Source organism: Alligator sinensis, unplaced genomic scaffold (genome assembly GCF_000455745.1).
Source record: "Alligator sinensis unplaced genomic scaffold, ASM45574v1 scaffold148_1, whole genome shotgun sequence".
Taxonomy (NCBI): domain Eukaryota; kingdom Metazoa; phylum Chordata; order Crocodylia; family Alligatoridae; genus Alligator; species Alligator sinensis.
This window is the reverse complement of record NW_005842407.1, coordinates 1102978-1126564: the sequence shown is the minus strand read 5'-3', so window position 1 is coordinate 1126564 and position 23587 is coordinate 1102978. Positions and strand designations below refer to the sequence as shown.

The 23587-nt window shown below is 49.0% G+C and overlaps 2 protein-coding genes across 7 annotated transcripts in view; both read right to left on the bottom strand.

Moving 5' to 3' along the window:
* Positions 1-239: 239 nt before the first annotated feature.
* Positions 240-6180, bottom strand: LOC102385046 (C-type lectin domain family 4 member D-like). Of its 2 annotated transcripts, XM_025211472.1 has the most exons (5): positions 6076-6180; positions 3315-3407; positions 2584-2735; positions 2187-2380; positions 240-1529 (listed from the first exon to the last, which is right to left on the bottom strand). In XM_025211472.1, the coding sequence occupies exons 1-5, from the start codon at positions 6104-6106 to the stop codon at positions 1376-1378; spliced, it is 624 nt and encodes a 207-aa protein (XP_025067257.1). In that variant the 5' UTR covers positions 6107-6180; the 3' UTR covers positions 240-1375. The 2 variants fall into 2 exon arrangements, with proteins under 2 accessions (XP_025067257.1, XP_025067258.1); XM_025211473.1 differs by lacking the exon at positions 3315-3407 and having other exon boundaries at positions 6076-6160.
* Positions 6181-13956: 7776 nt separating this feature from the next.
* LOC102381416 (kelch-like protein 7) overlaps positions 13957-23587 on the bottom strand; it is an 18340-nt gene continuing 8709 nt past the window's right edge. For 3 of the 5 annotated variants that reach the window (XM_006029959.2, XM_006029960.2, XM_006029958.3), the window contains exons 2-5: positions 22114-22271; positions 21508-21586; positions 18645-18872; positions 13957-16570 (exon numbers count right to left, since the gene is read on the bottom strand). In XM_006029959.2, coding sequence (XP_006030021.1) covers positions 15172-16570; positions 18645-18872; positions 21508-21586; positions 22114-22168 — 1761 coding nt within the window. In that variant the 5' untranslated portion in view covers positions 22169-22271 and the 3' untranslated portion in view covers positions 13957-15171. The remainder of the gene's footprint in view (positions 16571-18644; positions 18873-21507; positions 21587-22113; positions 22272-23587) is intronic. The other 2 variants (XM_025211459.1, XM_025211458.1) reach the window with 1 other exon arrangement.

Genomic DNA, 23587 nt, shown 5'->3' with positions numbered 1-23587 from the left:
TTTCTGAAGCTTTTTATCAGGCATGAACATCTGCACCCTTACTTTCTGAAATGTTTGAAAGGCACTTGGAGTGCTTCAAATATAGCATCTGTCCACAGCTCCAGAACTAGCCCAAATTAATCCCTGAGGGGGTCAGCCTCTCCAGGCTCATCTATTCCATGTTCAGCTGATTACAGTCCCAAGCCAAATTGTGCCCTCCAGGTCTGGTCAGTCTCAGGTGGCTAAGAGTTGTCCATTCCCACTGCTCTGCTTCTGAATGCACAGCTCCCACTCTCTGACTAGGCACTTTTGCCTTGGAACCCAGTGTCTCTACCCAGCCATAATGCAGAGCTACTGCTCTCTTGGGGACTCTCTATTCAGGGCACACTGAGATCCCTGCCCTCTCAGCACACAGTACAGATAGCCATCACCATCACAAATACACTTAACACTTGGCCAATGCCCAACACCACCACAATGCCTGAACAGCAGGATTCTGGGTCATCAGCACGGGAACGAGGCTGGACAGAGCTGGCTTTTCCTGTCCTCCCCAGCAGAGGAGCAGAGAGCCCTGCCCTCCTAAGCCTTCAGGTCATGGGGAACATAGGGCTCCACTGAGATCTGGCCCCATGTCCCTTAAGCATGCCTCCTCTCAGCCCACCAACATATACTTGGTTGGAGGAGCGATGCATGCATGCTGCTCAAGGCTGTGGCACCACAGAAGAGCAGAGCAGCATCTGTCATTTCCCCAGAAATGTTGCCTCATCTCTGCCCCATTCCTTCCCTTCCCCAGCTGGGAAATCCTTCACAACCAGCTAAAGACAAACAAAGCAGACAAAATTCCTTATCTGTATTGGTCAATGCTAGGGTCAGTCAGTAGTTTGTACAGAGAAGGGCACAGCTCCTCTCCCAGTATTCAGTAAGCAAAGCTAGAGCTTCCCCTTTACCTCTGTGCAAAGCTCTTCCCCCAGTAGACCATTCCAAGGGACTCTGGGGAGGGGAGAGTGGGGGCACAGGCTGGTTTCATATAGTGAATGGTGATTGTCTTCAGCACTTCCTTGGCAATGCCTCCAGCCCTTCCCCTCTACCCCACTTTTCCATTGCCCTCCTAGGGTGATATCATGGGCAGTTTTGTTGATATTACAAGCAGAGTTTTGTTGGAAGCTGGCTTTTTCCACTATACACGTGTTTTAGCCATTAGGATTTTTTTCTAAGAGCTTTTACTGATGATGAATTCAGGCTACTGCCCAGGAACCTCCTCCCCAACACCCCCTGTAAACCTACAGTCCCAGCTTCCAGGGTACATTCAAACCCCCTGTCCATCTCCCTGGGAGCTGCCCAAGGAAAGCGACCACCTCTCTCTGCTTTCAGACCCCACATGGGAAGGGCTTTCTCCTCAAATATTGGCTGCTGTAGTCTCACAAATTCGATAAAAATCATGGGTACAAGGGTTATTTTTCCAGTTCCTGTTCCCTTGTTGATTTATATCCATGTGGAAGACAGTGCATGTCTCATTGTCGAGGAAACTTGGTTCCTTAGGCCTCCAAAACCTGCAGAAGAGAAGCTCCAGGGTCATAAATGCAGTGCTAGGTGGCCCATGGGGGAAGGAGCCAGGGCAGGTGAGGAGCAAGAAACAGTGAGAATCATGGCCTATGAGTCACACATTCCCCCAACTCCCGCTGTGCTGCTTCCTGGTTTGGATTGGCAGCCTCTGATCATGTTGCCCCAACAGATACACTCTTTGCCTAACACTTCACTTCAGATGGGGACAAGGTTTCCCCCTCTCTCATTCACACACATGTAGATACCCACATACACCAATGGTTGGCAAACTTTAAAGGCGTTTAAGTTTGAGTCAGATGCAGGCTGGGAGGTAGGAGGCCAAGTGCTAAGATCCAGCTGCCACTGCTGTTTTTCTGCCCTCACCAGCATGAGGGAAGCAATTGCTGCTAAAGACCCTCAGCACTGACTGCTGTGGAAACCCCACATCTGCGAGCTGAATCAAAAAGCTCCATGGACTGGATTCAGCCCAGGGGCCATAGATTGCCAATTCTTGCATTACACCATACACTGTTGGATTAACATGGAATACACAAAGAGACAGTGTTGTGTCCCTACTCCCTGCCTCTTTTCTACTTCTCTCCCCCTCACACAGACACATGTGCATTACTCTGTTGGTAACAGGGCCCTTGCCAAAGAATACTCACGTTGTGGCCTGGTTATACGGGGTCTGATCCACCCAGTGCCATTGGCCTTCCACCTTCTGGGAACTGAGACCAATGTAGTAACTCCTCTCTTGCCTGCCTGTAATAGTTCCTTTTAACAAATTGAGCAGGAAATCCTTGATAGAGTCCTTGCTTTGTCTGTCTGTAACATCTTTTACCCAACTGAGCAGGAAATTCTGAATAAAAAACGAAAATGCAATCTCACCAGCTGCAAGTGCTGAGTGGACAGCAGGAGGCAGGGTCCCTGCAGGGTGAGAGTGGCAGTGATAGTGGAAAGGAAACAAACAGAATTCCCCACTCTGATGCCAGAGCCAGCCTGTATGTGGGGAGGTCCCACCCATAGCTAGCTCTGAACACCCCCCTCCCCTAAATCAGATACCTGCTCAGCCTCGGTGCTGATCACCACCAGGTGGGACCCCATTCCTGTGCAGTTTTTCTGGCTCTCACCCCAGGGTTTGGTGTCAGAGGACAAGTAGTAGCAGCTGGTATGGAAGGGCTTCCAGCCCACAGGGCAGCACATCCAGGCCTGTGCTGGGAGGGGAGAGAAAGTCAAGGAGCATGATGTACTCAGGAGTAAAGGTGAGAAACCCCTGCTGGTGCTGACTCTTTTCTACTCCCTGCTGAGGATGCAGGGTTGTTTCTTCAGTTTAGCTCATTTGACTCTGTCCTTCCCCAACTCTCAGTCTGTGTGCAGCCTAGCTTAAAATTTACACTGTTAGATGCTGGTCTTGAAGATGTTCAATAAGCTAAGAGCAGACTGATGCTCATTACCTAACACATTCTCACCACACACCGCTAAATCCTTGTCTAGACAAAGCCACCAGATTCAGTTAATGTGGTTCCACCTTTTTCCCTGGGCAGGTTGGTGTGCTGTCTAATGGGCCACAGTGTTGGGAAGCAGTTCTTCCTGTGCTTAAAGGACAGTGTTGCCTCTTCCCTACTCTTTGTCCTTCTGAACAGACCTCCTGGCCTCTCCGCACAAGTCCATCGCTAGAACCCCCATAGGTGTTTGCTATCAATCCAAAGCTGTGTGTGGATTGGGTCACAGCCATGGATGCTGATGCTGGGGTCAATCCCTGCCCCCTCACTCTCCTTAACACTGTCACTGACCTTTACTCTCCGGTGTCTCCAGGACACAGTGCCACTCAGTAGAGGTCTGGCACAGAATCTTGTGCTCTTCACAGCGCTGTCTAACGAGGAGAACTGGAAAAAGAAGAGGGAAAAAGAGAATGGGCACTATAGGACTGGACCCCAGGGACAGCCGTGACACCTCCTGGTGGCCATGTGGCTTCTGCCCCTCTCCCAGCCCCTGAGGGTACCCTCCACTTGCTACACTTGCTACAACAAAATAAGGGAACTCAAAATGTTTAGAAAGTTTCAACATGTTTCAAGTTTTGAAGCTGGGCTTGGCTTCAGCGCTGGTCCCAGCTGGCAGCATCAGCCTCCTGTCATCCCATGCAAATCCAGGGGGTGCGCCCCCCCGAGAGGATTGTGGCACAGCCCTCCCAGGGGGCCCCCAATCTGCACACCGGGTGACAGTATGCTGTTGCTGGCAGCTTGGGCCAGTAGCAGCATCAATCTTCCCGGCGCTGGGTGTGGGCTGCGCCCAGCACTGGTCCCAGCTGGCAGCAGCAGTCTCCAGTGATCCAGCGGGCAGATCGGAGGCCCCCTGCACTCTCGGGAGGAGTCTGGCAGAGCGCTGGGCGCACCCACACCCAGCACCAGAAAGATTGGTGTTGCTGCCTGTCCCAGGTGGCAGGAGCAGCCTGCTGTGATCCAGCAGGCAGACTGGGGGCCCCCCACAATCCTGGGAGGAGTTGGTAGAGCCCCACAGGCCTCATGGGGGATACGGGCCCTCGATCTGCCTGCCGGATCACAGGAGGCTGATCCTGCTGCCTGGGATGGTGCTGGGCCCAGTCCATACCCAGCGCCGGGAAGATTGGTGCTGTCACCCATCCCAGGCAGCAGGAGCAGCCTCCTGTGATCCAGCAGGCAGATTGGGGTTCCCCGCATCCCTGGGAGGAGTCAAGTATCTCCTTGAAACTTGGCAGACTTCATGCCCTCAGAAGGGGCTACCATCCCAGCAAGTTTAATCTAAAGCAGGTTAGAAATTACAAGTTATAGGCAGTTTTGTGCTTCCCCATTATAGCCTATGGGCAAAACATCAAAACAGAGTTGAAACAATGAAACAGTTTCAATTAAACGAAACGGAACAGTGCTTTCAAAATTAAATGAAACTTGAAACGAAACACTGTCCTGGTGAAACGTTGAAGTGGAAGTGGAACAGTGCTGTTTCACACAGCCCTAATGCAGAGCCAGGCTGCCCCCCCTTGTTTCTAGTGCTGGGCTTATGTTCCCTGGAGCACTGCCCTGTTAGTACAGGGGTTTCCCTGCTATTTAATAGGCAGCCTGCTCCTCCCTGCTGCAGCTCTCCACTGAGCTGCTTGTGGCTTCTACTCTCAGGCTGCCTGGACAGCCAGCTTCTGACAGCGCAGCTAGCTCCTGCTCAACTGCCTGCTGCACATTTTTCCTTAAAGTAACAGGATCCTCCAGCTCCCTGTTATAGGCACAGTGTTTCCTTCCTCCTTCCCTGTGTATAACCTGGGGTTGTCATCATCTTCTGCTCAGAACTATCCTGACGTGACCACTGTATTCTAGTCTATGCAAAAGCCAACAACAGACTTCTCTGGATGGAGAACTTGGCACCTACTTTAGCTCCCTTAATCCATTCACTGGCTATTGAGTCAGTTCTTTTGACTGACAGCATCCATCCAAGATACCCCAATCAACAAGACAACAGCAGCATGTGACAAACATGGGGAAAGGCAATGCAGCAGTGAACTGGCACACCCCAATAGCAGGGTTCTTCCTCTTCCCTTTATTTCCCTTCCCTCCCTCCTCTTGCCATGCTAGGTAGTGGCAGACATGTGGCCCTGCAGTGCAGGCTGTTCCCAGAATCCAAGCAGCCATAATTGAGATCCCAGGACTATAAGACTCACTCAACATGTGTGGGATTTTGGGTCATATCTGACTGTTGGGTGCTATCCACTAGAGTCTGGGTTTGGCACCTTCTGGACTCATGGTATCAACTTTCGCTCCACCACTTGGCCAGTGCCTGGGTGCAACAGTTTGGGGTTGAAATGGACTGATTGAAATAGGAGGAAACTGGCTAATTGAGGAGCAAGCAGATTGTCCTGTCACCTGCCCCATGTCTGGCTTTGGGCACAGTTCCTTCCTTGTTTTCTTTCCACCCAACTCCCCCCTCTCCCATCTGTTCCAGTCATGACTCTCCTTTCTTTATGTCGCTGCCTCCTCCCCTCTCCCATATGCAATTGCTGCTTGGCCAGCTCCACCCATTGGGTAAATGGGGTTAGAAAAATCAGAACAAAGTGGAGACCAAAAGGGTCCTGTCAAGTGGGCTCTTTCCCCTGGGAGAATGGTGACAGGGTTTTCACAGGTTCTGGTAAAAACCTAAATTGGTAAAACAATGACCCAGCTGGCTCTGATATGGGAGAGGATGTTTAAGGCTGGTATCACCAAAGAAGCTTGCCTTGGTTAGTTATGGACATGTGACAGCCACCCTTCTGTGGGCACTATTTATCTGTGTCACTGCAGGAGACATTGGGTCACTACATTTCCCTCTCACATTTCATTCTCTTCCCTTTTTCTTGTGGCATGCTCTGCCAAGCCCCATATCTTCTCAGTTCCCTTCTTTCTGTGGGTCTCTTCCCTCCTCTCCATCCGCTGTTTCCTCTCAAACTCTTCTCTTGCTTGGAGCTCATCCATTTCTCCCTCCTCTGCCTTCTCCAGCCCCTTGTTTCCACCCACTTCCTTCAAAACACAAGAAAAGAAACCCCAGTGATCACGTTACCTCCAGGCCTGGGTCTCCTCTCTGTGCTCATCTTTTCTGCCAGGAGCTTGCTCTCCCCTCCCTGCTCCCAAGTCTCCTATTGCAGAGCATACTGCCTGATCAGGGCTGGTGTCCCAAAGGACTGATGGCCCAGGCAGAGAGCCAGTGCCTGGAGCCAAACCAGGGGCATAGAGAGGAGAGGAAATTGCATCAATTCTTTTGTCATTTTGTTTCATACCGGATGCTTATTACCACAGAAAATAGACTACCAGAGTCTTGCCTAAGACCCTGCTTCAAAAAATATACACAGAAGCAGAAGGAAATGCAGAAGTGAAAGAGGAACATTCTCTACCTCCCAAATATTGTCATTTTAAGAAGAATCCCACAGCTTTGCAACAGGCAATGCCAGGCCCATCTCCGCTGGGGTTGGCCCTGATTTGTGGGGGCACAAGAAGGGAGAGTTCAATCTGTAAGCGGTAAAATGTACTTGGTATGAATGAGCCCAACTGATCCAGGATCCAGCCTCAGATAGAGCAGTAGGTGGTGGTTAGAGATTCTTTTCTGACGGGGCTGGAGGCACCTGTCTACTGACCTGGCCTTTCTTCCCAGATTAAATATTGCCTCCCTGGAGCCACCCCACACAGGTTCCCATGGCTTATCCAATCCTATGGGTAGTCTTACCCTATGCTACTCATCTCTGTGGGCATTAGGAATACTGCCAGATCTGACCTGGGCAGACTAAAAAGGACCACAGAACCCTGGGGTGAGGAAGAAGCAGTTGCAGGTTTTCTCCCCTGTCTTCCTGGTTAAACATAAACGATCAGGAAGGTTTCTTGAATCATAAAGCTACCAGGCTGGAAGAGACCTGAAGCAATCATCTAGGTCAGTCCCCTCTACAAAGCAGGATCATCCCTGTCTGAACCATCTTAGACAAGTGCTCATCTAACCTGCCCTTAAAAAAACTTCCAAGGATGGAGATTCCACAGCCTCTCTAGGTAGCCAGATCTAATGCTTAACTACTCTCATCCCAAGCTCATCCTAATATCCAATCCAAATTTCCCCTGCTGAAAACTTCCCTTGTTATTTGAAGACAGCTATGAAACCCCTCCTCGGTCTTGTCTTCTCCAGACCATACAATCCCAGTTCTTCTGATCTTTTTGTGTAAGTCATGAACACCTCTGGATATAGATGAAAGGCACAATTTACACAAGTGATGCCTGGGCAGGGTCTACTACAGACCGCTAATCAGTGGGTGGAGGTTGATGATTCTTACTTTGAATTGACAGAAGCCTCCAAAGGACAAGGCCAGAGGGCAATGGGGGACTTGAATTACCTAGGTGCCTGTGGGAAAGCAATACAGCAGCTCATAGACAACATATTGGTGCCTGGAATGGGCTCCACACAGGGTTACCAACTCTCTTCGAATCTATTCCGGGAGATTTCATCACATGACATAATGACATTAATGACTTTACACCAGGAAGGCAAACACACATTACTATTAAATTTTAAAAACCCACTGGACTACTATATAAATAAGATTCAACACTTAATATTTATTTTAATGAATGCCCTACTATTTATCTCCCAGGTGACTCTCAGCAGTCTTCTGGAGATTTATATCTAATTCCTAGAGACTCCAGGGCAATTCTGGAGGGTTGGCAACCCTATCTCCACAGATCACAAAACAGGACCAGGAACTTATGAATTAACAAGGCCCAGAACCTTCAAGGACCTTTTTATGGGCAACAGCCAGGGCACGGTCTCTGCTGGCACTAGGAAGGGCTGCTGTGCAGCCAGGGACCAGCATGTGCACACCCCCCTCCCCGCCCCTCACAGGTTCTTCTGTAAGTCCCACATCAAGCACCGGGACCTCATTCAACCCCTACTCCAGGGACCCAACCCCTTTCTGGCCCTACCATGACCTGTAAGCAGCACAAGAGAGGGAACAGGTTGTGGATCAATGGGACTAGGATAGCTCTGGCACACACCAGGACCAAACTGTCCCCTTTTACCCTTCATAGTGCAGACAGAAAAGGACTGCAGGGGAGAGGAAGAGAAGGGCAATGTAGTCAGAGGGCAGCGCTGTCTCTAGTCTAGCACTGCTACATTCTTCTCTTGCTCATTAAGTTTTACTCTGTGTGTTGGTTTCTTTGGTGTCATTTGCTTCTTGCTCTAGAGTTACAGATGTGTCAATGCCTTGCTGGTGATGGGCAGATCTGAACATTTCATGACGTTTTGTCTAATGATTAAGGAAATGTTGCTGTTCATCTAAAAACCATGCATCAAGAACCCCAGCTCTGCCACATGATTGTACTAGAATATAAGAAAAGAGATGGCCACTGGCCCCCACCACAGCAAGGAGAAAATGTTATATTTAAAAAGGTACTTAATAATGCAAGAAGTAGCAGCAGAAGAGGAGGAGGAAGAAGAAGATGGAAGTCTATTAAATTAATCAGGAACAAAATATTCTGATTAGCAGCCCCCTCTCCAAAAATGTTTATCTCAGTAAGTGCAACAGGTAATTGAAAGCCTTGTAAACGCACAAGAAAACCTATTCCAGGGTGTCTCACAACCCACAGAATACCACATGCAATGGCTAGCAATATCACACCAAAATCACCACGGATGAAGATACCTCAGAGTCAGCGTTGGATTATGACATGCTAAGGCCCTAAACTATGTCCAGTTTAAGAGGCCCCATATGATAAAAAATAATCCAATGTATGTATATTTTTGTCATATTAGAATGAAAATGTCCATATTTAGAGAGTCATTTTCCCATATCTCCTTTATTTACCAACTAATTATTATAAAACTTGATATTGAGTCAGTTTTTTTTTTTATTTAGAGGCCCCTTATATTGTGAGGCCCTAAGATGTAGCTTAAGTAGCTCAAGCCTAAATCTGGCACTGCTCAGAGTCCAAATCTCTCTCCCCTCCCATGACCCAGGGCCTGTATCATGACATGAGTGGAGGCTCTTCCTGGTTGTAGGGATCGCTAGTGTGTCTTTGTCTATGTTCCATACCAGGTGAGAATACCTCTAGCTTTGCAAGTGTGTTCAAGATGCACACCCCAATCCTATGTCTACTGTTTTAAAAATCTGCTTGGAAACCAACATGATGAGGAAGTCCACCTGGTTAACATATTCACTAGCCCCTATAGGGGACAAACTCTTTGCCATCCTGACCCCATTGCTGGTGGGAAATCCCATTCTCTAAAACCCAACTGTCCTTCCAGGGAGGTACTTAATGTCAACAGTCTGTAGGCAAACAGCTTGCAGAGTAGCATTGCAAATTTCCACTCCCATCAGCCAAATGCTTGGCCCATCACACAAGTTAACCATGTTTCAGTCTGGGATGGACAATTTCTACAGAGCAATAATAACCCACTCCTGCACCAGCCTAGGCTGCTTCAGTCATGTCCTATAGCTCCAATGGCTTGGCCAAGCTCCTTACACAGGACTAAGAAGTGAGTGCTCCTGCATGTGGATGTTCAGTAATTCATGTTGGTCCTGCCAGGGGGCCAGCAAGGAAAGACAAGTTGTCGCATAATGCATTGCAGAGCTAGAGGGGTTCCAGTCTGGAGGGGGCTAAAAAGCCTGGAACATGCCTCCACAGATCTGCATATTCAGAAAGGTGGTGAAATCACAACCCCTTGGGGAATAACACTAGATACTGCTCTAGGGCATATAGATTGAAGAACTCAATAGACAAGTCTGAGGTCCAGACCTTGAGTCCTGCATCCTGCATCTGGAAGCTGCATCTCACAGTGATATCCCACAATTGCAAGGCCATGTGGACAGAAAGATAACCTCTCCTGTTTACAGCCCAGGAGGATGCTCCCACTGAGGAAAGGCATTTGTTACACTTGGTAGCATGATATGATAACATATCAGACAGCAATTTCCCCCCACCCTTCACAGAGGTAAATACCCTGCTCTGTCCTTCCAATTTCCACCAAATCACTTGAATCCTGAGAAGCTTTGGTGACAGTGAGATAGATCCCCATGTCTGTTTGTGCTGCTCCCTGAAATGGATTGGCAGCCTCTGATCATATTCCCCAGCAGATCTGTTCTTCACATGTTCAGAAGCATTCTAGTATAAAAGGGGCCAGTGCACTCTACACCCACTTTCTCCCTTATTCCCTTTCCCCTACCCTGGCACATACATATGTGTGTTATTCTGTATATTGCACTTAAGGGGTAGAGGTAACAAGTGTAGCTTGCAAAAGACACTCACATAGTAGTCTGGGTTTCCAGGATCCGATCCACCCAGTGCCACTGGCCTTCCACCATCCCAGGAACTCAGACCAACATAGTAACCCATTCCTTGCCCATCTGCACCTGTTCATTTTACTCCCTTGAGCAGGAAATCCTGGATAAAATTCCAAAATCCAATCTCACCAGCTTGCAAGGGCCTCTGTGAGTTCTTCTTGCTTTCACTCCCAGGACTAGTGTCAGGGGGATGTGTAGTGGCAGCTGAGACTTTCTCTGGGGCTTTTTTGGTCACTGCTTCACCTTGCGCTGATGTTTTAGAGAACTATCTACAATGACTTCAAGTTGTCTTTCCTGGGTCATAACAGCTAGTTCAGAGTCCAGCATTGTGTGCATAGACTTGAGGTTATTTTTCCCCATGTGCATTACTTTTTCACCCAATCATTTAGCTTGAGTGTAAGAGATGTGTACCTTTCCAGTCTCCCAACACAATGCTCTGACCATCATGGAACAGCTTAGGCATCATCCTGTTCTTTCTCCAGCTCTCCTTTGAAATTGGCCCTTATACCTCCATGAGGGGAAGATGAGTGGGACTACAAGGAAGAGAATAAGTTGGAGCACAGGTGTCAAAGATATGGTCCATGGGCTGTATCTGACCCGCAGAGCCCTATAATCTGGTCTGTGGTGCTGCCCATGGGTCTTGGACTGCACACACCACACGCAGCACCCACAGGGCCAGTCTGGCATGCAGTTTGCAAAGCTGGCGCGCACTGCACACAGCTGTGGGGCCAGTTTGGGTTACATGCTGCATATGGCATCTGCTCCAAACTGGCCATGCATGCTGGATCTAGAATACTATTTGTGACTGTGCCACCTTGTGAGGTCCCTTCCAGTCCAACTTTCCTATGTTCCTAAGCCCAGAAAATTTGTTTATTTACTTTTGGCTTTTGCACGGGGCCACATGCAAGTGGGGAAAATGGAGCGCAATGAAAATGAAATGAAAACAAACCCAGCATGTGAAGGCCTACTCCCAAAGCAACCCTCAAATTAAACCTTCTGGGCTCAGCCCCTCCAGACTCACATGATCTGTATTCAGCTGACACTGGTCCAGGGCTAAATCACCCCCTCCAAGGAGCCCTAGATCAGATCTGGTCAGTGCCAAAGCAGTTGAGGGGTATCCAGGGGTGGTTCCTTCTCACTGCTCTGCTTCAGTCCTGAGAACCGTGTTCTTCCAGGCCACACCGAGATGGGCAGTGACCAGGGGCAAGTCAGGGACTACACAGGGTGTGCCAGGATGGACCATGCTGCTTGACTCTGCCAGCACCACTGCCAGCACTGTTGGTGCATGTGGACAAGTCAGTGCTGCTCCATCACATGGCTAGACGTCAGCCCCTCCACGGAGCCAGCTGTGCCCTGTGCCATTGGCCACCCAGCTAATTCTTCCTAGGCACCCGCCAGCCCTTCAGAGGTACCACAGACCAGGCCAATCCCTTCCTTGCAGTCTGTCCCTGTCCATGAGTCAGCTCAGTGCCATCACTCCTGCCAGTCCAGCTGGGCTGGCTGGGGAGCTGGCCCTGTTGTGCTGATCTGGACAAGTCATGCTGTGGAACAATGTCCATAGCTCATTTCCACAGAGCACAGGATGAGATCCCCACACTAGGGAGCCAGAAGCAAGCCAGCCCAGGGCCAGGACTCCTGTCCCTGAGAATAGAGTCCCTGCCCTCAGGCATAATTCAGAGCGTGTGCCCTCCACCTTCTACCCAAGGCATATGGAGAACAGTTCTCCTACACTCACAGCACACAGTGTACACAGCAGTCATTTCAAATACCATATGTACTCATGGACCACATACACCTTTCCTCAAAAAAATTGCCCACCAAAATTGGGGTGCATGCCTCAAGCTTCCAGCTCCCCCTGTACATTTCTTCCCCCACCCACTTTTGCCCCATAGAAATAACACACGCTCCAGGTTTTCTTTTCCCAGATCCTTAGTCTGTTTCCTCAGATGACAGACTCTTGCCCAAAGTCAGAGTAGCAGCCACAACTCCAGTAGCTGGCAGGAAGCACACACATGGGTAGGTGTGCTATCAATAGGCTTGGCAAGATTCAATTTTTATTGATAAACATTGATAAAGGGTGATTTCATCTCATACTCACAGACCAACAAAAAATATGGCCATTGGTAATAATTAAAATTTATAGAAAGAGGACTTTTACCCCCGTTACAGGAGCGTGGAGAAAGAGAGGGACAGAGGGGATAAAAATGAAAGCGTAATGATTCCTCCTGCACCTTCACAGATTGGGGAAAGTGCAGGAGGGAGATAACAGGCTACTTAAACCCTTACCCAAAGCTGGTGGGGGAGGATGAGAGAAGAGTATTGGGTCCTGCTCAGACCTGGGCAGGTAAGTGCAGGGGGTGGGCAAGGGTGGCCTTCACCACTCCCTGTGTTTCCAAAGCTCTGGAAGTGCCACGGCCCTCCTCTTCCGGTCCCTGCCTGCCTGGTTCTTTCCTGATGAAGAACCAGAATTATTTAAAGCAAGTATGGATTTATTGATTTATGGATATTAGGTTTTTATATTTTGACATGGTTTTTATAAAGCTTTTAACAGTATACCATCATTACTAAATTGTCTGCCCCCATGTCCCTAATTTTGCCCAATCCTGAAAACTTGTCAATAAAAATTGAAATAAATGTTTAAAAATAAAGTGATTTTAGCTGTCAAAATTATTAAAAAATAAAAATCAAATTCTGCCAAGCCTAGGTCTCAGTGAAGTATCTTAACTGTATGACCTTGATGCCATAGTAGAAGAGATGCAACCCCAGTAAAAAAGCATCTGCGGAGGAGACAACTGCAGGGAAATGTATTCTCCAAGCTAGCTAGCAGGAACACAGGGCTCAGTGCTGAAGACTCTACCATCAGGCTTTGCCAACCTGTTTGGTGGGAAGAGAGAAGAGGTTCCTGGAAATTACCATTGATGCAGGAAACGGAGAACACTGAGGAGTTTTTTTTCTGTTGCTGTTACCAGCTTCTTCTAGAACCCAAAAGCAATGATTCCCAAAGCAAACAGCCCTAGAGTAAAAGAGAGCACATGGAGCATGTAGACAGCTGTGGGACTGCAAGGTGGGATGTAAGACATGGTGGAAGCACCACTGCCTGGAACAGGCACAGCTGAAAGGGAATAGAGGTCTTTTCAGCCCAATGCAGCTGATGAGTGAATAGTTGCCACCTTAATCCTGCTCATCACTGAGCTGGGGAGAAGGTGACTGGCAGTGGAAGGAGGCTGCATAAAAACTAAATGGTTTCAAAGCACACAGGTGGCCAGCGACTGACCATGAAATATACACAATGCCATTGCCTGAGACTAAATCCCCACCACAAACTCCAAATCTCAGTGAGAATGGGGTCCTTGGAAGCTTCTTTTAGTCTCCAAAAGGAAGCAGAAACAGCTCTCATGAAATTAATCCGTTGTTCACACATTGTGGACTTGGGCTCCAGAACATAGGCAGGTGGTTCTTGCAGGGGATATAAGCAGCAGTCATGCGGCAAGACAGGCTCTAGCAAGCCTCTACAAAGCAGCTACAGGCTATACACTGGAAGGCAGTGCCTGCCAGCTGGAACTGGTACAGCCTTGTGTGCAGTACTGCTTCAGGTAAGTCCTAGCTCTGCTTTGGGGCAGGGGTGGTCAGTGTGGGAGCAGGGTTGTGCGAATACGGCTATGCTGCTGCTTGTTTTGGAGCCAGGGTGTGAAGAGCTGGCCTTGGTTTCTTCACTGGGTGACAGCTCCCTTAGGTCCTTGCTCCAGTTAAGGCAACTAAGATTTAACATGTCACATCCCAGTGCAGTTGTTACAGCAGAGCATGTCATTGCACTGAGGGCCACAAGGAGGAGGTTAGAGAGCAACTTTATTCAATACACCAGCATAAAACACAGCAGACACGATTAGAAGAGAGGAAAGCAGTACCGAAAGCCCAGCATTCACATTAATTACAGAATTCCTTGGGAGCAACCCAAGACAGGCCAGTCAGGGAGTTGTGGCTGTGTGGTTAAGGCATGAGGCTGAAATGCTTGGTAGGGTCTCCTGACAGGTCAAGTCCTGCTGGATGGGGTACTCCTTATTTGAACCGGTTCAGAACATCACCAAGAGCAGCTGTGGAATCCCTGTCACTGGGTGTCTCTAAGAGGAGGTTTGACAAACTCTTGACAGCACAGGCTTAGACAGGGGTGACCCTGCCTGGAGCAGGGGGTTGAACTACAGACCTCCAGAGGGTCCTTCCAGCTCTAGCAATCCATTAGACCATGAGCGACATCCTGGTGCCTGCTCTCCTCCACAGCATGGTGCTGGGAGGTTTAGCAAGTGGAGTTGCTTTGAGGTTTGCTTAATCTGAATATTTGCAACGGTCTACCTTTGCCACTTCCACACCCCACTGACTGCATGGTTTCTATATTTCAAAGGTTAATTATCCATTTACTTCAGTTCTTCATTTTTGTCACTTGGTTGCTATGGCATCACTGCATGTCATACTTAGAATCATCAGTTGCACATTTTTCCTCAAAAACATCTATGACCCAGGTCTGCAGTTTCTTGTACCCCTGCAATCACCTGACTGGCTGCTGCTGTTTCTCACTTATACTTCCATCCTGTGATCCAACATCACTTATCATTTGCCTACTTCCAGCTGCACTTAGGGTTTTCCACTTATGCAAAGCCCACTGGGTTCTTGTAACTGCTGGTTCACTGCCAGCCTTATGACAAAAGGCTTCATTCTCACATGTGCTATAAACTGTGTAGACTCTAGTGAGTGAGTATACATGCTCACACAGTTTGTGGAAAATCCACAGAGCGCTGCATCCTGCAATGCAGACAGACACTAAATACCTGCCAACAAAGCTCTCAAGGCTATATACGTCTTTTAAGAGGGAGGATTTTCTTGGGCCTCTTTAGGGTCACATTTCCAAAGGCATAGCGTTCTTCATTATCAAAAGGGAGAGTTCTTGGGCAGAGAGTCCAGTTGGACTCACCAGGTGCCCAATGGTAAATACTATTACAAGGGTTAAATATGTCATCTTCTCCTTCACCTCCCAACACATAGATCCTACCCTGCCACTGAACACCACCAGGGTTGGCAACATCGATCGGGAACTTTGGAATTCGGTTGAGGCACACGTTGCAGTCCTCGGTGAGGAAAACACACTTGTTTTCATCACAAAAAGCTTCACGGCTCCAGAAATCTTTTGTTTGCATACCAACAAGGTATATCCCATTATCCATTGTGATAGCAGTCATGCTCCAGAGCTCAGTACCTACAACCCTTTCTGTCCATCTATTCAAATTAGTATCATAGATCAGAAACCCCTGAGACGAAACACGACCAGAATACCCATAACCCTGTTCACCTATTAGGTATAATTTGGCCTTGAGTACCGCAGAGGCAACCCTGACCAGATGAAATGGCATGTCAGCAATCAGAGACCATGAATTTTGCACCAAGTCAAAGCACTCCCCAGAAACATCAAGTGACATTGACGGATGGCCTCCCACGGCATAGAGCTTCTGGTTACATGCAAGAAAGGTATGGCCTGAACGGCATTTAGACATGGAAGGGAGCTGCGTCCACTTACCAGTAAAAACACTGTACTCATACAGAGTGTCTGAACAAGACAAACCGTTTAAGGGTCCAGATGTGTAGCCTCCAGATACATAGAGCTTATGTTCTACAGCTGTACAGTGTGAAGAACTCACATATTTTAAAGGTGGCAGACTATCAAATGTTTCTGTTTTAGGGTCAAAACATATAATGTTGGTACTACATACTGAGCGTGGAACACAGTCATCATCCCATGTCCCTGTTGTCATGCAGACAATGCACTCTTCATACATGCCTTGCCTGGGTCCCCCATTTACCCACTGCCCATCTTCCCCTTTCAGCTGCCTCTTGGGGATCTCAACATCTGCACAATGGGCAACCTCAGCCAACTCTGCATCACTCATAAGGTGAAAGCGGACATGTCCCATCAGCTTGTCCTGTTGTGGAAGACGCTGGGCAGGCTGAAATTTCACCCAGCGCTGCACAGCCTGGCAGACAACTAGTTCTGAAGCAACTGTCAGGTTGTCTGAGGAGATGATACGGCTCAAAATGTTGGCATCCAAATGCAGAAAGTCTTCCTCCTCAGAGAGGCGTTCAAACTCCTGCATGATATAGTGTGTGGCTACAAAAAGCAGAGCCTGGTGGTTGTGGATGTCAGCCAATGCACAAAGCCTGAAGCAGTTCTCTGTGGAAATATTCTCTTGAAGGAACCTGACAGGAACAGAACAGAACAATAAACACCAGGAAAGGCATGCTGGAAAGTGCATTTAAACATCAAATACTAGTCTTAAACCAATTCAGCTACTAGGGCACAGGATGAGATCTTTATAGGAGTGTGCAGCTTTCTGCACTTTGAATCTTATAGTATTGGTCAATGTCAGAGCTAAAATACTGGATGAGATGGAGCTCAGGTCTGACTGAATGAGGTAACTGCTGTGTTCCTATAGATAAAAAGATTGACAATGACCTCACAAGGTCATGAGTAAGCTAACAAGGATGGTAAACACTGAAGGTGCAGCCTGCAATTATAGAAAATATTAGAGAAAGGAGGGACAAACGGGACCAAAAACCGGTGACTGAAGAGCTTCATACAAGTAATGCACAGGCTCAGGAGTGCTCAGTTGAGTGGCATCTAAAACAGAGGTTCTCAACCTTTTTTGTACCAGGACCCATTTGTAAACATCTATGGCCAGGACCAACCCAGTAAATACTTCAAGTAGATAACAGTCCCCTGGCCCTGTCAGTGCCCCTCACTCCTGACCCACAGCCCCACCAGAGCCCCTCATTCCCAATCCACAGCCCCACATCCTCCCAGCCCTGTTGGTGCCCCTTACTCCTGATCTGCTGCCACCCCCTGCCCCCAGCCCCCCAGTGTGTGGGACAGGGGAAGGTGTGGGGCATGGCGGAGACCATGTCCCCCCCAGGTTTGTGCTCCCATAGTGGGCACGGGGCTGCAGCTGGTGGGTCCCAGTGAGGAGGACTGGAGTGGGGTAGCAAGACTGATTGCTGCTGCCGCCGCCGCCATAAACCTTGCAACAGCTGTAGCGCCAGCAGTGCAAGGAGTTATGGATGTGGTGGGGGCAGCATGCTGCCCTCAACTCCTCCTGCCATCAGCTGCTGGGCCACGGCTCTAGCCCACCATCAAGGCCCAGTTGCTGCTACCACCACTCCCCTTAGGCCACCTGTACTGCCTTTCACCCCACCTCCCTTCCAGGGTAAAACCACAGCCTGAGAGGAGTGATGATGGCAGCAACAAGGCCATGGCAGTGTTGTAGAGCTGTGGCCTGGCATGCAAGTGGCTGGCAGCAGGAGGAGGTGAGAGCAGTGACACACCCCTCCCTGTTACTCCTTGTGCTGCTGGAGCCGCAGCTGGTCTGGGGTTTACAGTGGCAACAGCAGCAGCAGCAACAAGTCTAATTGCTCTCCCGCACTGGGACCCACCTGCTGGGCTGTACAGGAGGCTCCTGCCCGTGCTGGTCTGGCCAGGCTGCAGCCCCATGTCCACTATGCGTGCACAAATCTGGGGGAGCACGTGCCCCACCTTCCCTCCACCCCCCAACATGTCACTTGTGCCACCCCCAAAGCGTTGTTTATACCCCCTCTCCCACCCTGGCTGCTATGTGCATGTATGCATGCATAGATGCATGTGGTGCCCCGTCTGATCACGCTCCTCCCACTCCCCCCAGCCCCAAGCAGCCCCTTGCAGGCTAGAACTCTGCCAAACTGCAAGGAGAAACCCATGCTTTTCCACATTTTTCTTTTAATGGTCGTGACCCTTTCAAATATTCTTGCAATCCACTTTTGGGTCGCAATACATAGGATGAGAAATGCTGATCTAAAGTAGCCACCCAGCAGTGAGCCCCATCAGTTGACCAAGTGGTAAGCAACTGATTCAGGTTAATAAAACCATTGAGCCCACATGGGCTCAGTAGCCAGTAGGCAAGAAAGGCTCAGCTGTGTATCAGAGGCTTTATACTGTTCACCACCTACAAAGATTCTCCTTTAGCTCATGTGGTTGGGGTTTGGTGTTTCTAGAACAGGAGGGTTCAAATCCTAACCCCATGACCACTGTGTGATTCCAAATAGCCTTTGGGTGAGTCAGAGACTCCCATGAAATGCCTAGTAAAGCCTATACCTTTTACTATGTTTTGAGGAGCAACAGAGCTATGTATTTATAGGTCCCTTTATGAGGCTGAACTGCTTGGGTCTCCTTTTTAACTTATCACCAGAGATGTCAGAGATACAAACAGTCCCAGGGTAAGACAAGCTTGCCCTTCTGTGCTACCTGCTCACTGTCTCCTCCAGTGGGTGGATCTGCAGCCAGCTGGCTGCTACAAACAGGTCCTCAGCAGTCTCTGAAGAAAGTGATATCTCCCCAGTGTAGAGGTAGTTCAACACACTCTCAAGGGTGGAGGGTGCCATACTCTGTAGCACAATCTCCCCATCCCGAGACTCTCTGAAGTTGCTGGTGAACATGGACCGGAAATACAGGCTGACAGAGGCCAACAGCATCCTGCAGGGAAACAGGACATGATGTTGACAGGCCACAACTCTCACCATCGTGGAGTGCTAGGCTTGCTCAGGACATGGATGGGAGGCTGATGAGAACAAAGAAGGTTGCTGCACAATATGGTGACTGTGAGGCATCAGGGAACTCTCTTCCCTCTGATCCAGTGCTGACCCTCTCCCCTGAGCAGTGTCAGGCAGTGTGAGGCTGCAGGGTCCATCTTACAGACATTTTCAGGATATGACCTTAGCTGCTTATGGCAAGTGACTTCATGAAATTCTCCTGAGAAGAAGAGGGCCACATCTTCAATGCCCATGAAGAAAAATTAGCTCAGCTTCCCCTCCCCAGGGACAGATCTGAGCCAAGCATGCTGCTGCTGAACAGACAGAGAGGGATGGAATCATCAAGCTTGTCTTCAGTTCCTTGAGCCCTGGGGGAATTCCCACTCCAACCTCAACTCTGATCTTACTACTTTTCCTCTTTGTCCTCCTCCCCACTGCATCTTCTCTGCAGCCTAGAGCCCAGTTATCTGCTTGGAAGAAAAGAGATTCCCACTAAAGCTGCTCCAGGAAGACCCTCGTTTAACATGCAAGGGTCAGTGATTGTCACTATAAACCTCTTTCTCCACCTGTAGGGCTTGGTGTGCTGGCGCTGCAACAACTCCTCAAGGCCCTATGGACCTATCAGAGCCAGCATCCTAGAAACTGAACCTACCAACCTCAGACAGCAGCAGGGCACAGCACTGTGTGTGTCAGGTATGGAGTGGCACCTTCCAACACGTTAGGGGGTAATCCTGCCATTCTTACTCACATGACTGATCCTTAACCACTCATTTGAAACAACAAATTCTCCCAGCTGTGCACAGTCACTCACACACTGTAGTGTGCAGGACTGTGATGGCTAGAAAATGATATTTATTGGTTTATTTCGGGAATCCGCTTGTAGATAAAAGTAGATATTGCATTAGAACAATGGTCCAGGGGAATGGCAAGGGTTAATTGGTTTCAAAAGCCTGTCTGTGACAAAGTTTCTTGTTTGTGGCAAAGGCCCACTGTGACAAAGGCCTGTTTGTGACAAAGGCCCACTGTGTCTAACGCCAGCAGACACAGGCTGGGAAAGTGAAGAAATGTACCATACTGTTCCATAACATGAAGAGTGTACCCAAACAGAGATAAGTGACTCTACAACATTAGCATCAGGTCACAGTGCCCAACTGCAGAGCCCTTGGGATTTCTGGTTTTGCTGGATGAACCAAATTAGGGGACTGGTAAAAGACCAAATCAAGTTGTATGCATGTGATGGGTTTGGGAAACAAAGGAACATGCTGACAAAACAGAATGTGGACAATATGACAACCATAGGGAAACCAATCAACGATGTCTAGAGATGAAGCATCGTCGGAGGGGAGAAAGAATATAAATGGAGGGATATCAGAGTAGAAAAGGGTCCCTGAGAGGGGAACCCAAGGCCACACCACCACATCTCTGGGCGGGTAGGCCTTGGCCCTCAACCTCCAGGCTGCTGACATCTGACATTTAAGAAAGAACCTCAGAGTGAAGCTTGTGTACTGGCCAGATGTACCTTCCCGCTGTGACAGCTCCAGGACTGGTAGATATAGAACTGTTTGCATTATTCTTATCTGCTATCGCTGTGTATCAATAACATTTCCCTATTGTCAAATGGAGAAGTTGTGGTCGGTCTGAGGGTTTGGGTCCACCCAGAACAAGGTATCTGGGTCATAAATCTAGTGCCAACAGACAGCACCAGTGAGAGGGTCAAGAACACTCACAGTTTTAGCCCCAGGAAAAGGTGAACAGTGGAGCTATTCCACAACTCCCTCTCCTCTGAAACATTATGGTAAACCTGAAGGGAACATGCTGGACAAAGCAGCAGTCTCAGCCTTACAGCATGGAGGGCACCAAACTAGGCTTCATGCTCTGCAACTGTCCAACTGTAGTGCAGAACAAAGAATCCTGTTGACAGCAACAGCTGATTGCAATGGAGTGCTCATTTTTGGTCTTTTCTGAATGGAAGGTGCCACCTGAACTCTCTGCGAAACCTCCCCACCCCAGCACAGGGCAACCAGGTTCCATCCACAACTCTCTTCTCTTCTGATGTACCAGCAGCCCCAGTCTCATTCTCCTACTGTGAAACAGCAGGCAACCTCAGCTAAAATCAAGGATATTGACTGCAGCAAGTCTGCCTTGTCTCGTGCTGCTTTCTTCCCCCCTCTTCTGCCTTCCCTTCCACACTACTCACCCTGGTTTCCTAACTCCCTCTCCTAGTCCCCCTGCACATTTCTCCAGTAATAGTCATGTGCCTAGATACAGATCTTGGTAGCTTCCAATATGCACATGATGTACCCACACCACCTCACACATTTTTGTAATCTCCCAGTGGGGAGCTCCCAGCTGTTGCATTGTCAGCTATGTGCTTGCTACACAAATTATGAGCCTGTAAATGATGCAGCACACATTTGAGCATGCAACAGTCACCATGTAAGATGTCACTACATAGGAGTTTGATGACATGAGGCTGCCTGCACTAGACCTTGTTGTTAGATCCTCCTAAGTAAATGGCCTCTGCTGAATCCTAGGATACTCAAGCATAGCAGGGCAAGTACAGCAGAGTGGTAACTCACCTGTGACATGGGAAGTGCTTTCCTTCTGCCACCAAGGTGACATCACAGAGCTGACGGGCCTGGTACAGATGCTTTAATCCTGAACAAAAGAAAAAGTCAGAGGTCAGATTTATTCTGTGGGGAAAAGTAACAGCTGCCTCCCACCACACTGAGGGGTCTGAAATTGCTAAGGTATCTCAGGACAGGGAAGTAGATGGAGGGGCAAACCCCAGAATTTCAGTTTCAGGTCCAGCAGATGCATGAGTACACTCCAGACACTATTCTCTATTTCCTACTCTTGAGTACCCTCTTACAGGCCACTGGAGGTCAAAGGGGATGTGTTGCTCAGTCTAAGAAAGGCTGGCCTATACTTCACCTGCTCTTATGCTTCACAGAGCGCCAGTTTCTAGGGAGCTCAGTCTGGCATCTTGCAACAGGACCACAGTAACAGTAAAGGGAAAGGGAAAGGGAAAGAATTGAGGTGTTAGTTTTCCTCTCATAAGTCTTCACATGTCACCTGCAGACTCCATCATTAGCCTTCCTTTTTTAAATGCCCAGGGTATTCCCATAATGTTACAAAGAAAACAAGAGTCCAAATCCCCATCATGCTGAAGAGTCCAAACCTACCCTGATACATGCAGCTTTGCAAAGATTGAGGTTCATCTTCCGTGTTACCTTCCATCAGGAAATCCACAGCTAGCCCAGGCCACCCTCAGCCTTAGCCAGTCCTGCCTGGAGATACCTGAATGTCACCTGAGAAAGGCAACTCTTGAAAGACTTTTCCTCTGGAGAAAAGCAATAAGGAATGAGCTGTGCCATTAAGACTGTAGCATCCAGCCTCCTCTACTTCCCTCATTTACCATAGTTTCCTCCCCGGTCCCAGATCCTAGTATTGGCTTTTTTTCCCCATGGGTGCTCAAACCCTGGCCCACAGGCCACATGTAGCCTTCAGAGCCATCACGTATGGCCCGCAGGCTCACCATGGGGCTGGATATTTGGCAGTGGTGAAGCAGTGGCTATTAATGCAAGCACCCTTCCCCCCACCGAATTCCCAAACCTCAGGCCCTGCACTGCCAGTCACAGCTGGGACATGCCTTTGCTCCTGCATTTGGATCAGCGCTGGGCCACACCCTTTCCCTCCCTGTGCGGCTGGATTGGGGACAAGCCATGCCCCCTTTTCCCCATGGGGCTGGGTTGCGGCTAGTCTGCCCTGCACCTCCCACCCTGTGGCTGGATGGTGCTTGCCATGCTGGCCCCAGTTCCAGATAGGGACCACTGGCAGGATCTGGCCTGTGGATGGACAAGGCATTACCCATCTGGCCCACCAGGGAGAAAAGATGAACATCACTGTTCTAATCTGTCCACCTGCCTCAGGTCCTTTGTGGCTGCAAGGAAAAGGTTCATAGATTCATTAGGGATGGAAGGGACCTCAGAAGATGATCGAGTCTAGCTTCCTGCCCGAGGGGCAGGAAGTCAGCTGGGGTCATAGGATCCCAGCAAGATAAGCATCCAAATTTCTCTTGAAGGCATTCAATGTAGGCGCTTGAACCCCCTCCGGTGGCAAGCTATTCCAGATCTTGGGGGAGCAGTCAGTGAAGAAATTCTTCCTTATGTCCAGTCTGAAACGGTCTTGCACGAGTTTATAACCATTCAACCTTGTCATCCCTTGGGGCGCTCTGGTGAACAATCGTTTCCCCAGATCCTGGTGAACACCCCTGATAAACTTATAGCTAGCCATCAGATCGCCCTTAAGCCTGCGCTTTTCCAGGCTAAAGAGTCCCATAGCTCTCAGCCTCTCGTCATGAGGTCTGTTTTCCTGACCTCTGACCATGCGCATGGCTCTTCTCTGGACTCTCTTGAGCTTCTCCACATCCTTTTTGAATTGTGGAGCCCAAAACTGGCCCTCAGCTGCAGCCTCACCAAGGCCGAGTACAATGGGAGAATGATGTCCCGGGATTTGCTTGAAAAGCTTCTATGGATGCAAGCCAGCGTTTTACTTGCTCTATTAGCCACAGCATCACATTGAAGGCTCATGTTCATCTTGTGGTCAATCATGACCCCCAAGTCCCTTTCATCTGTAGTGCTAGCCAGCGTAGCACTG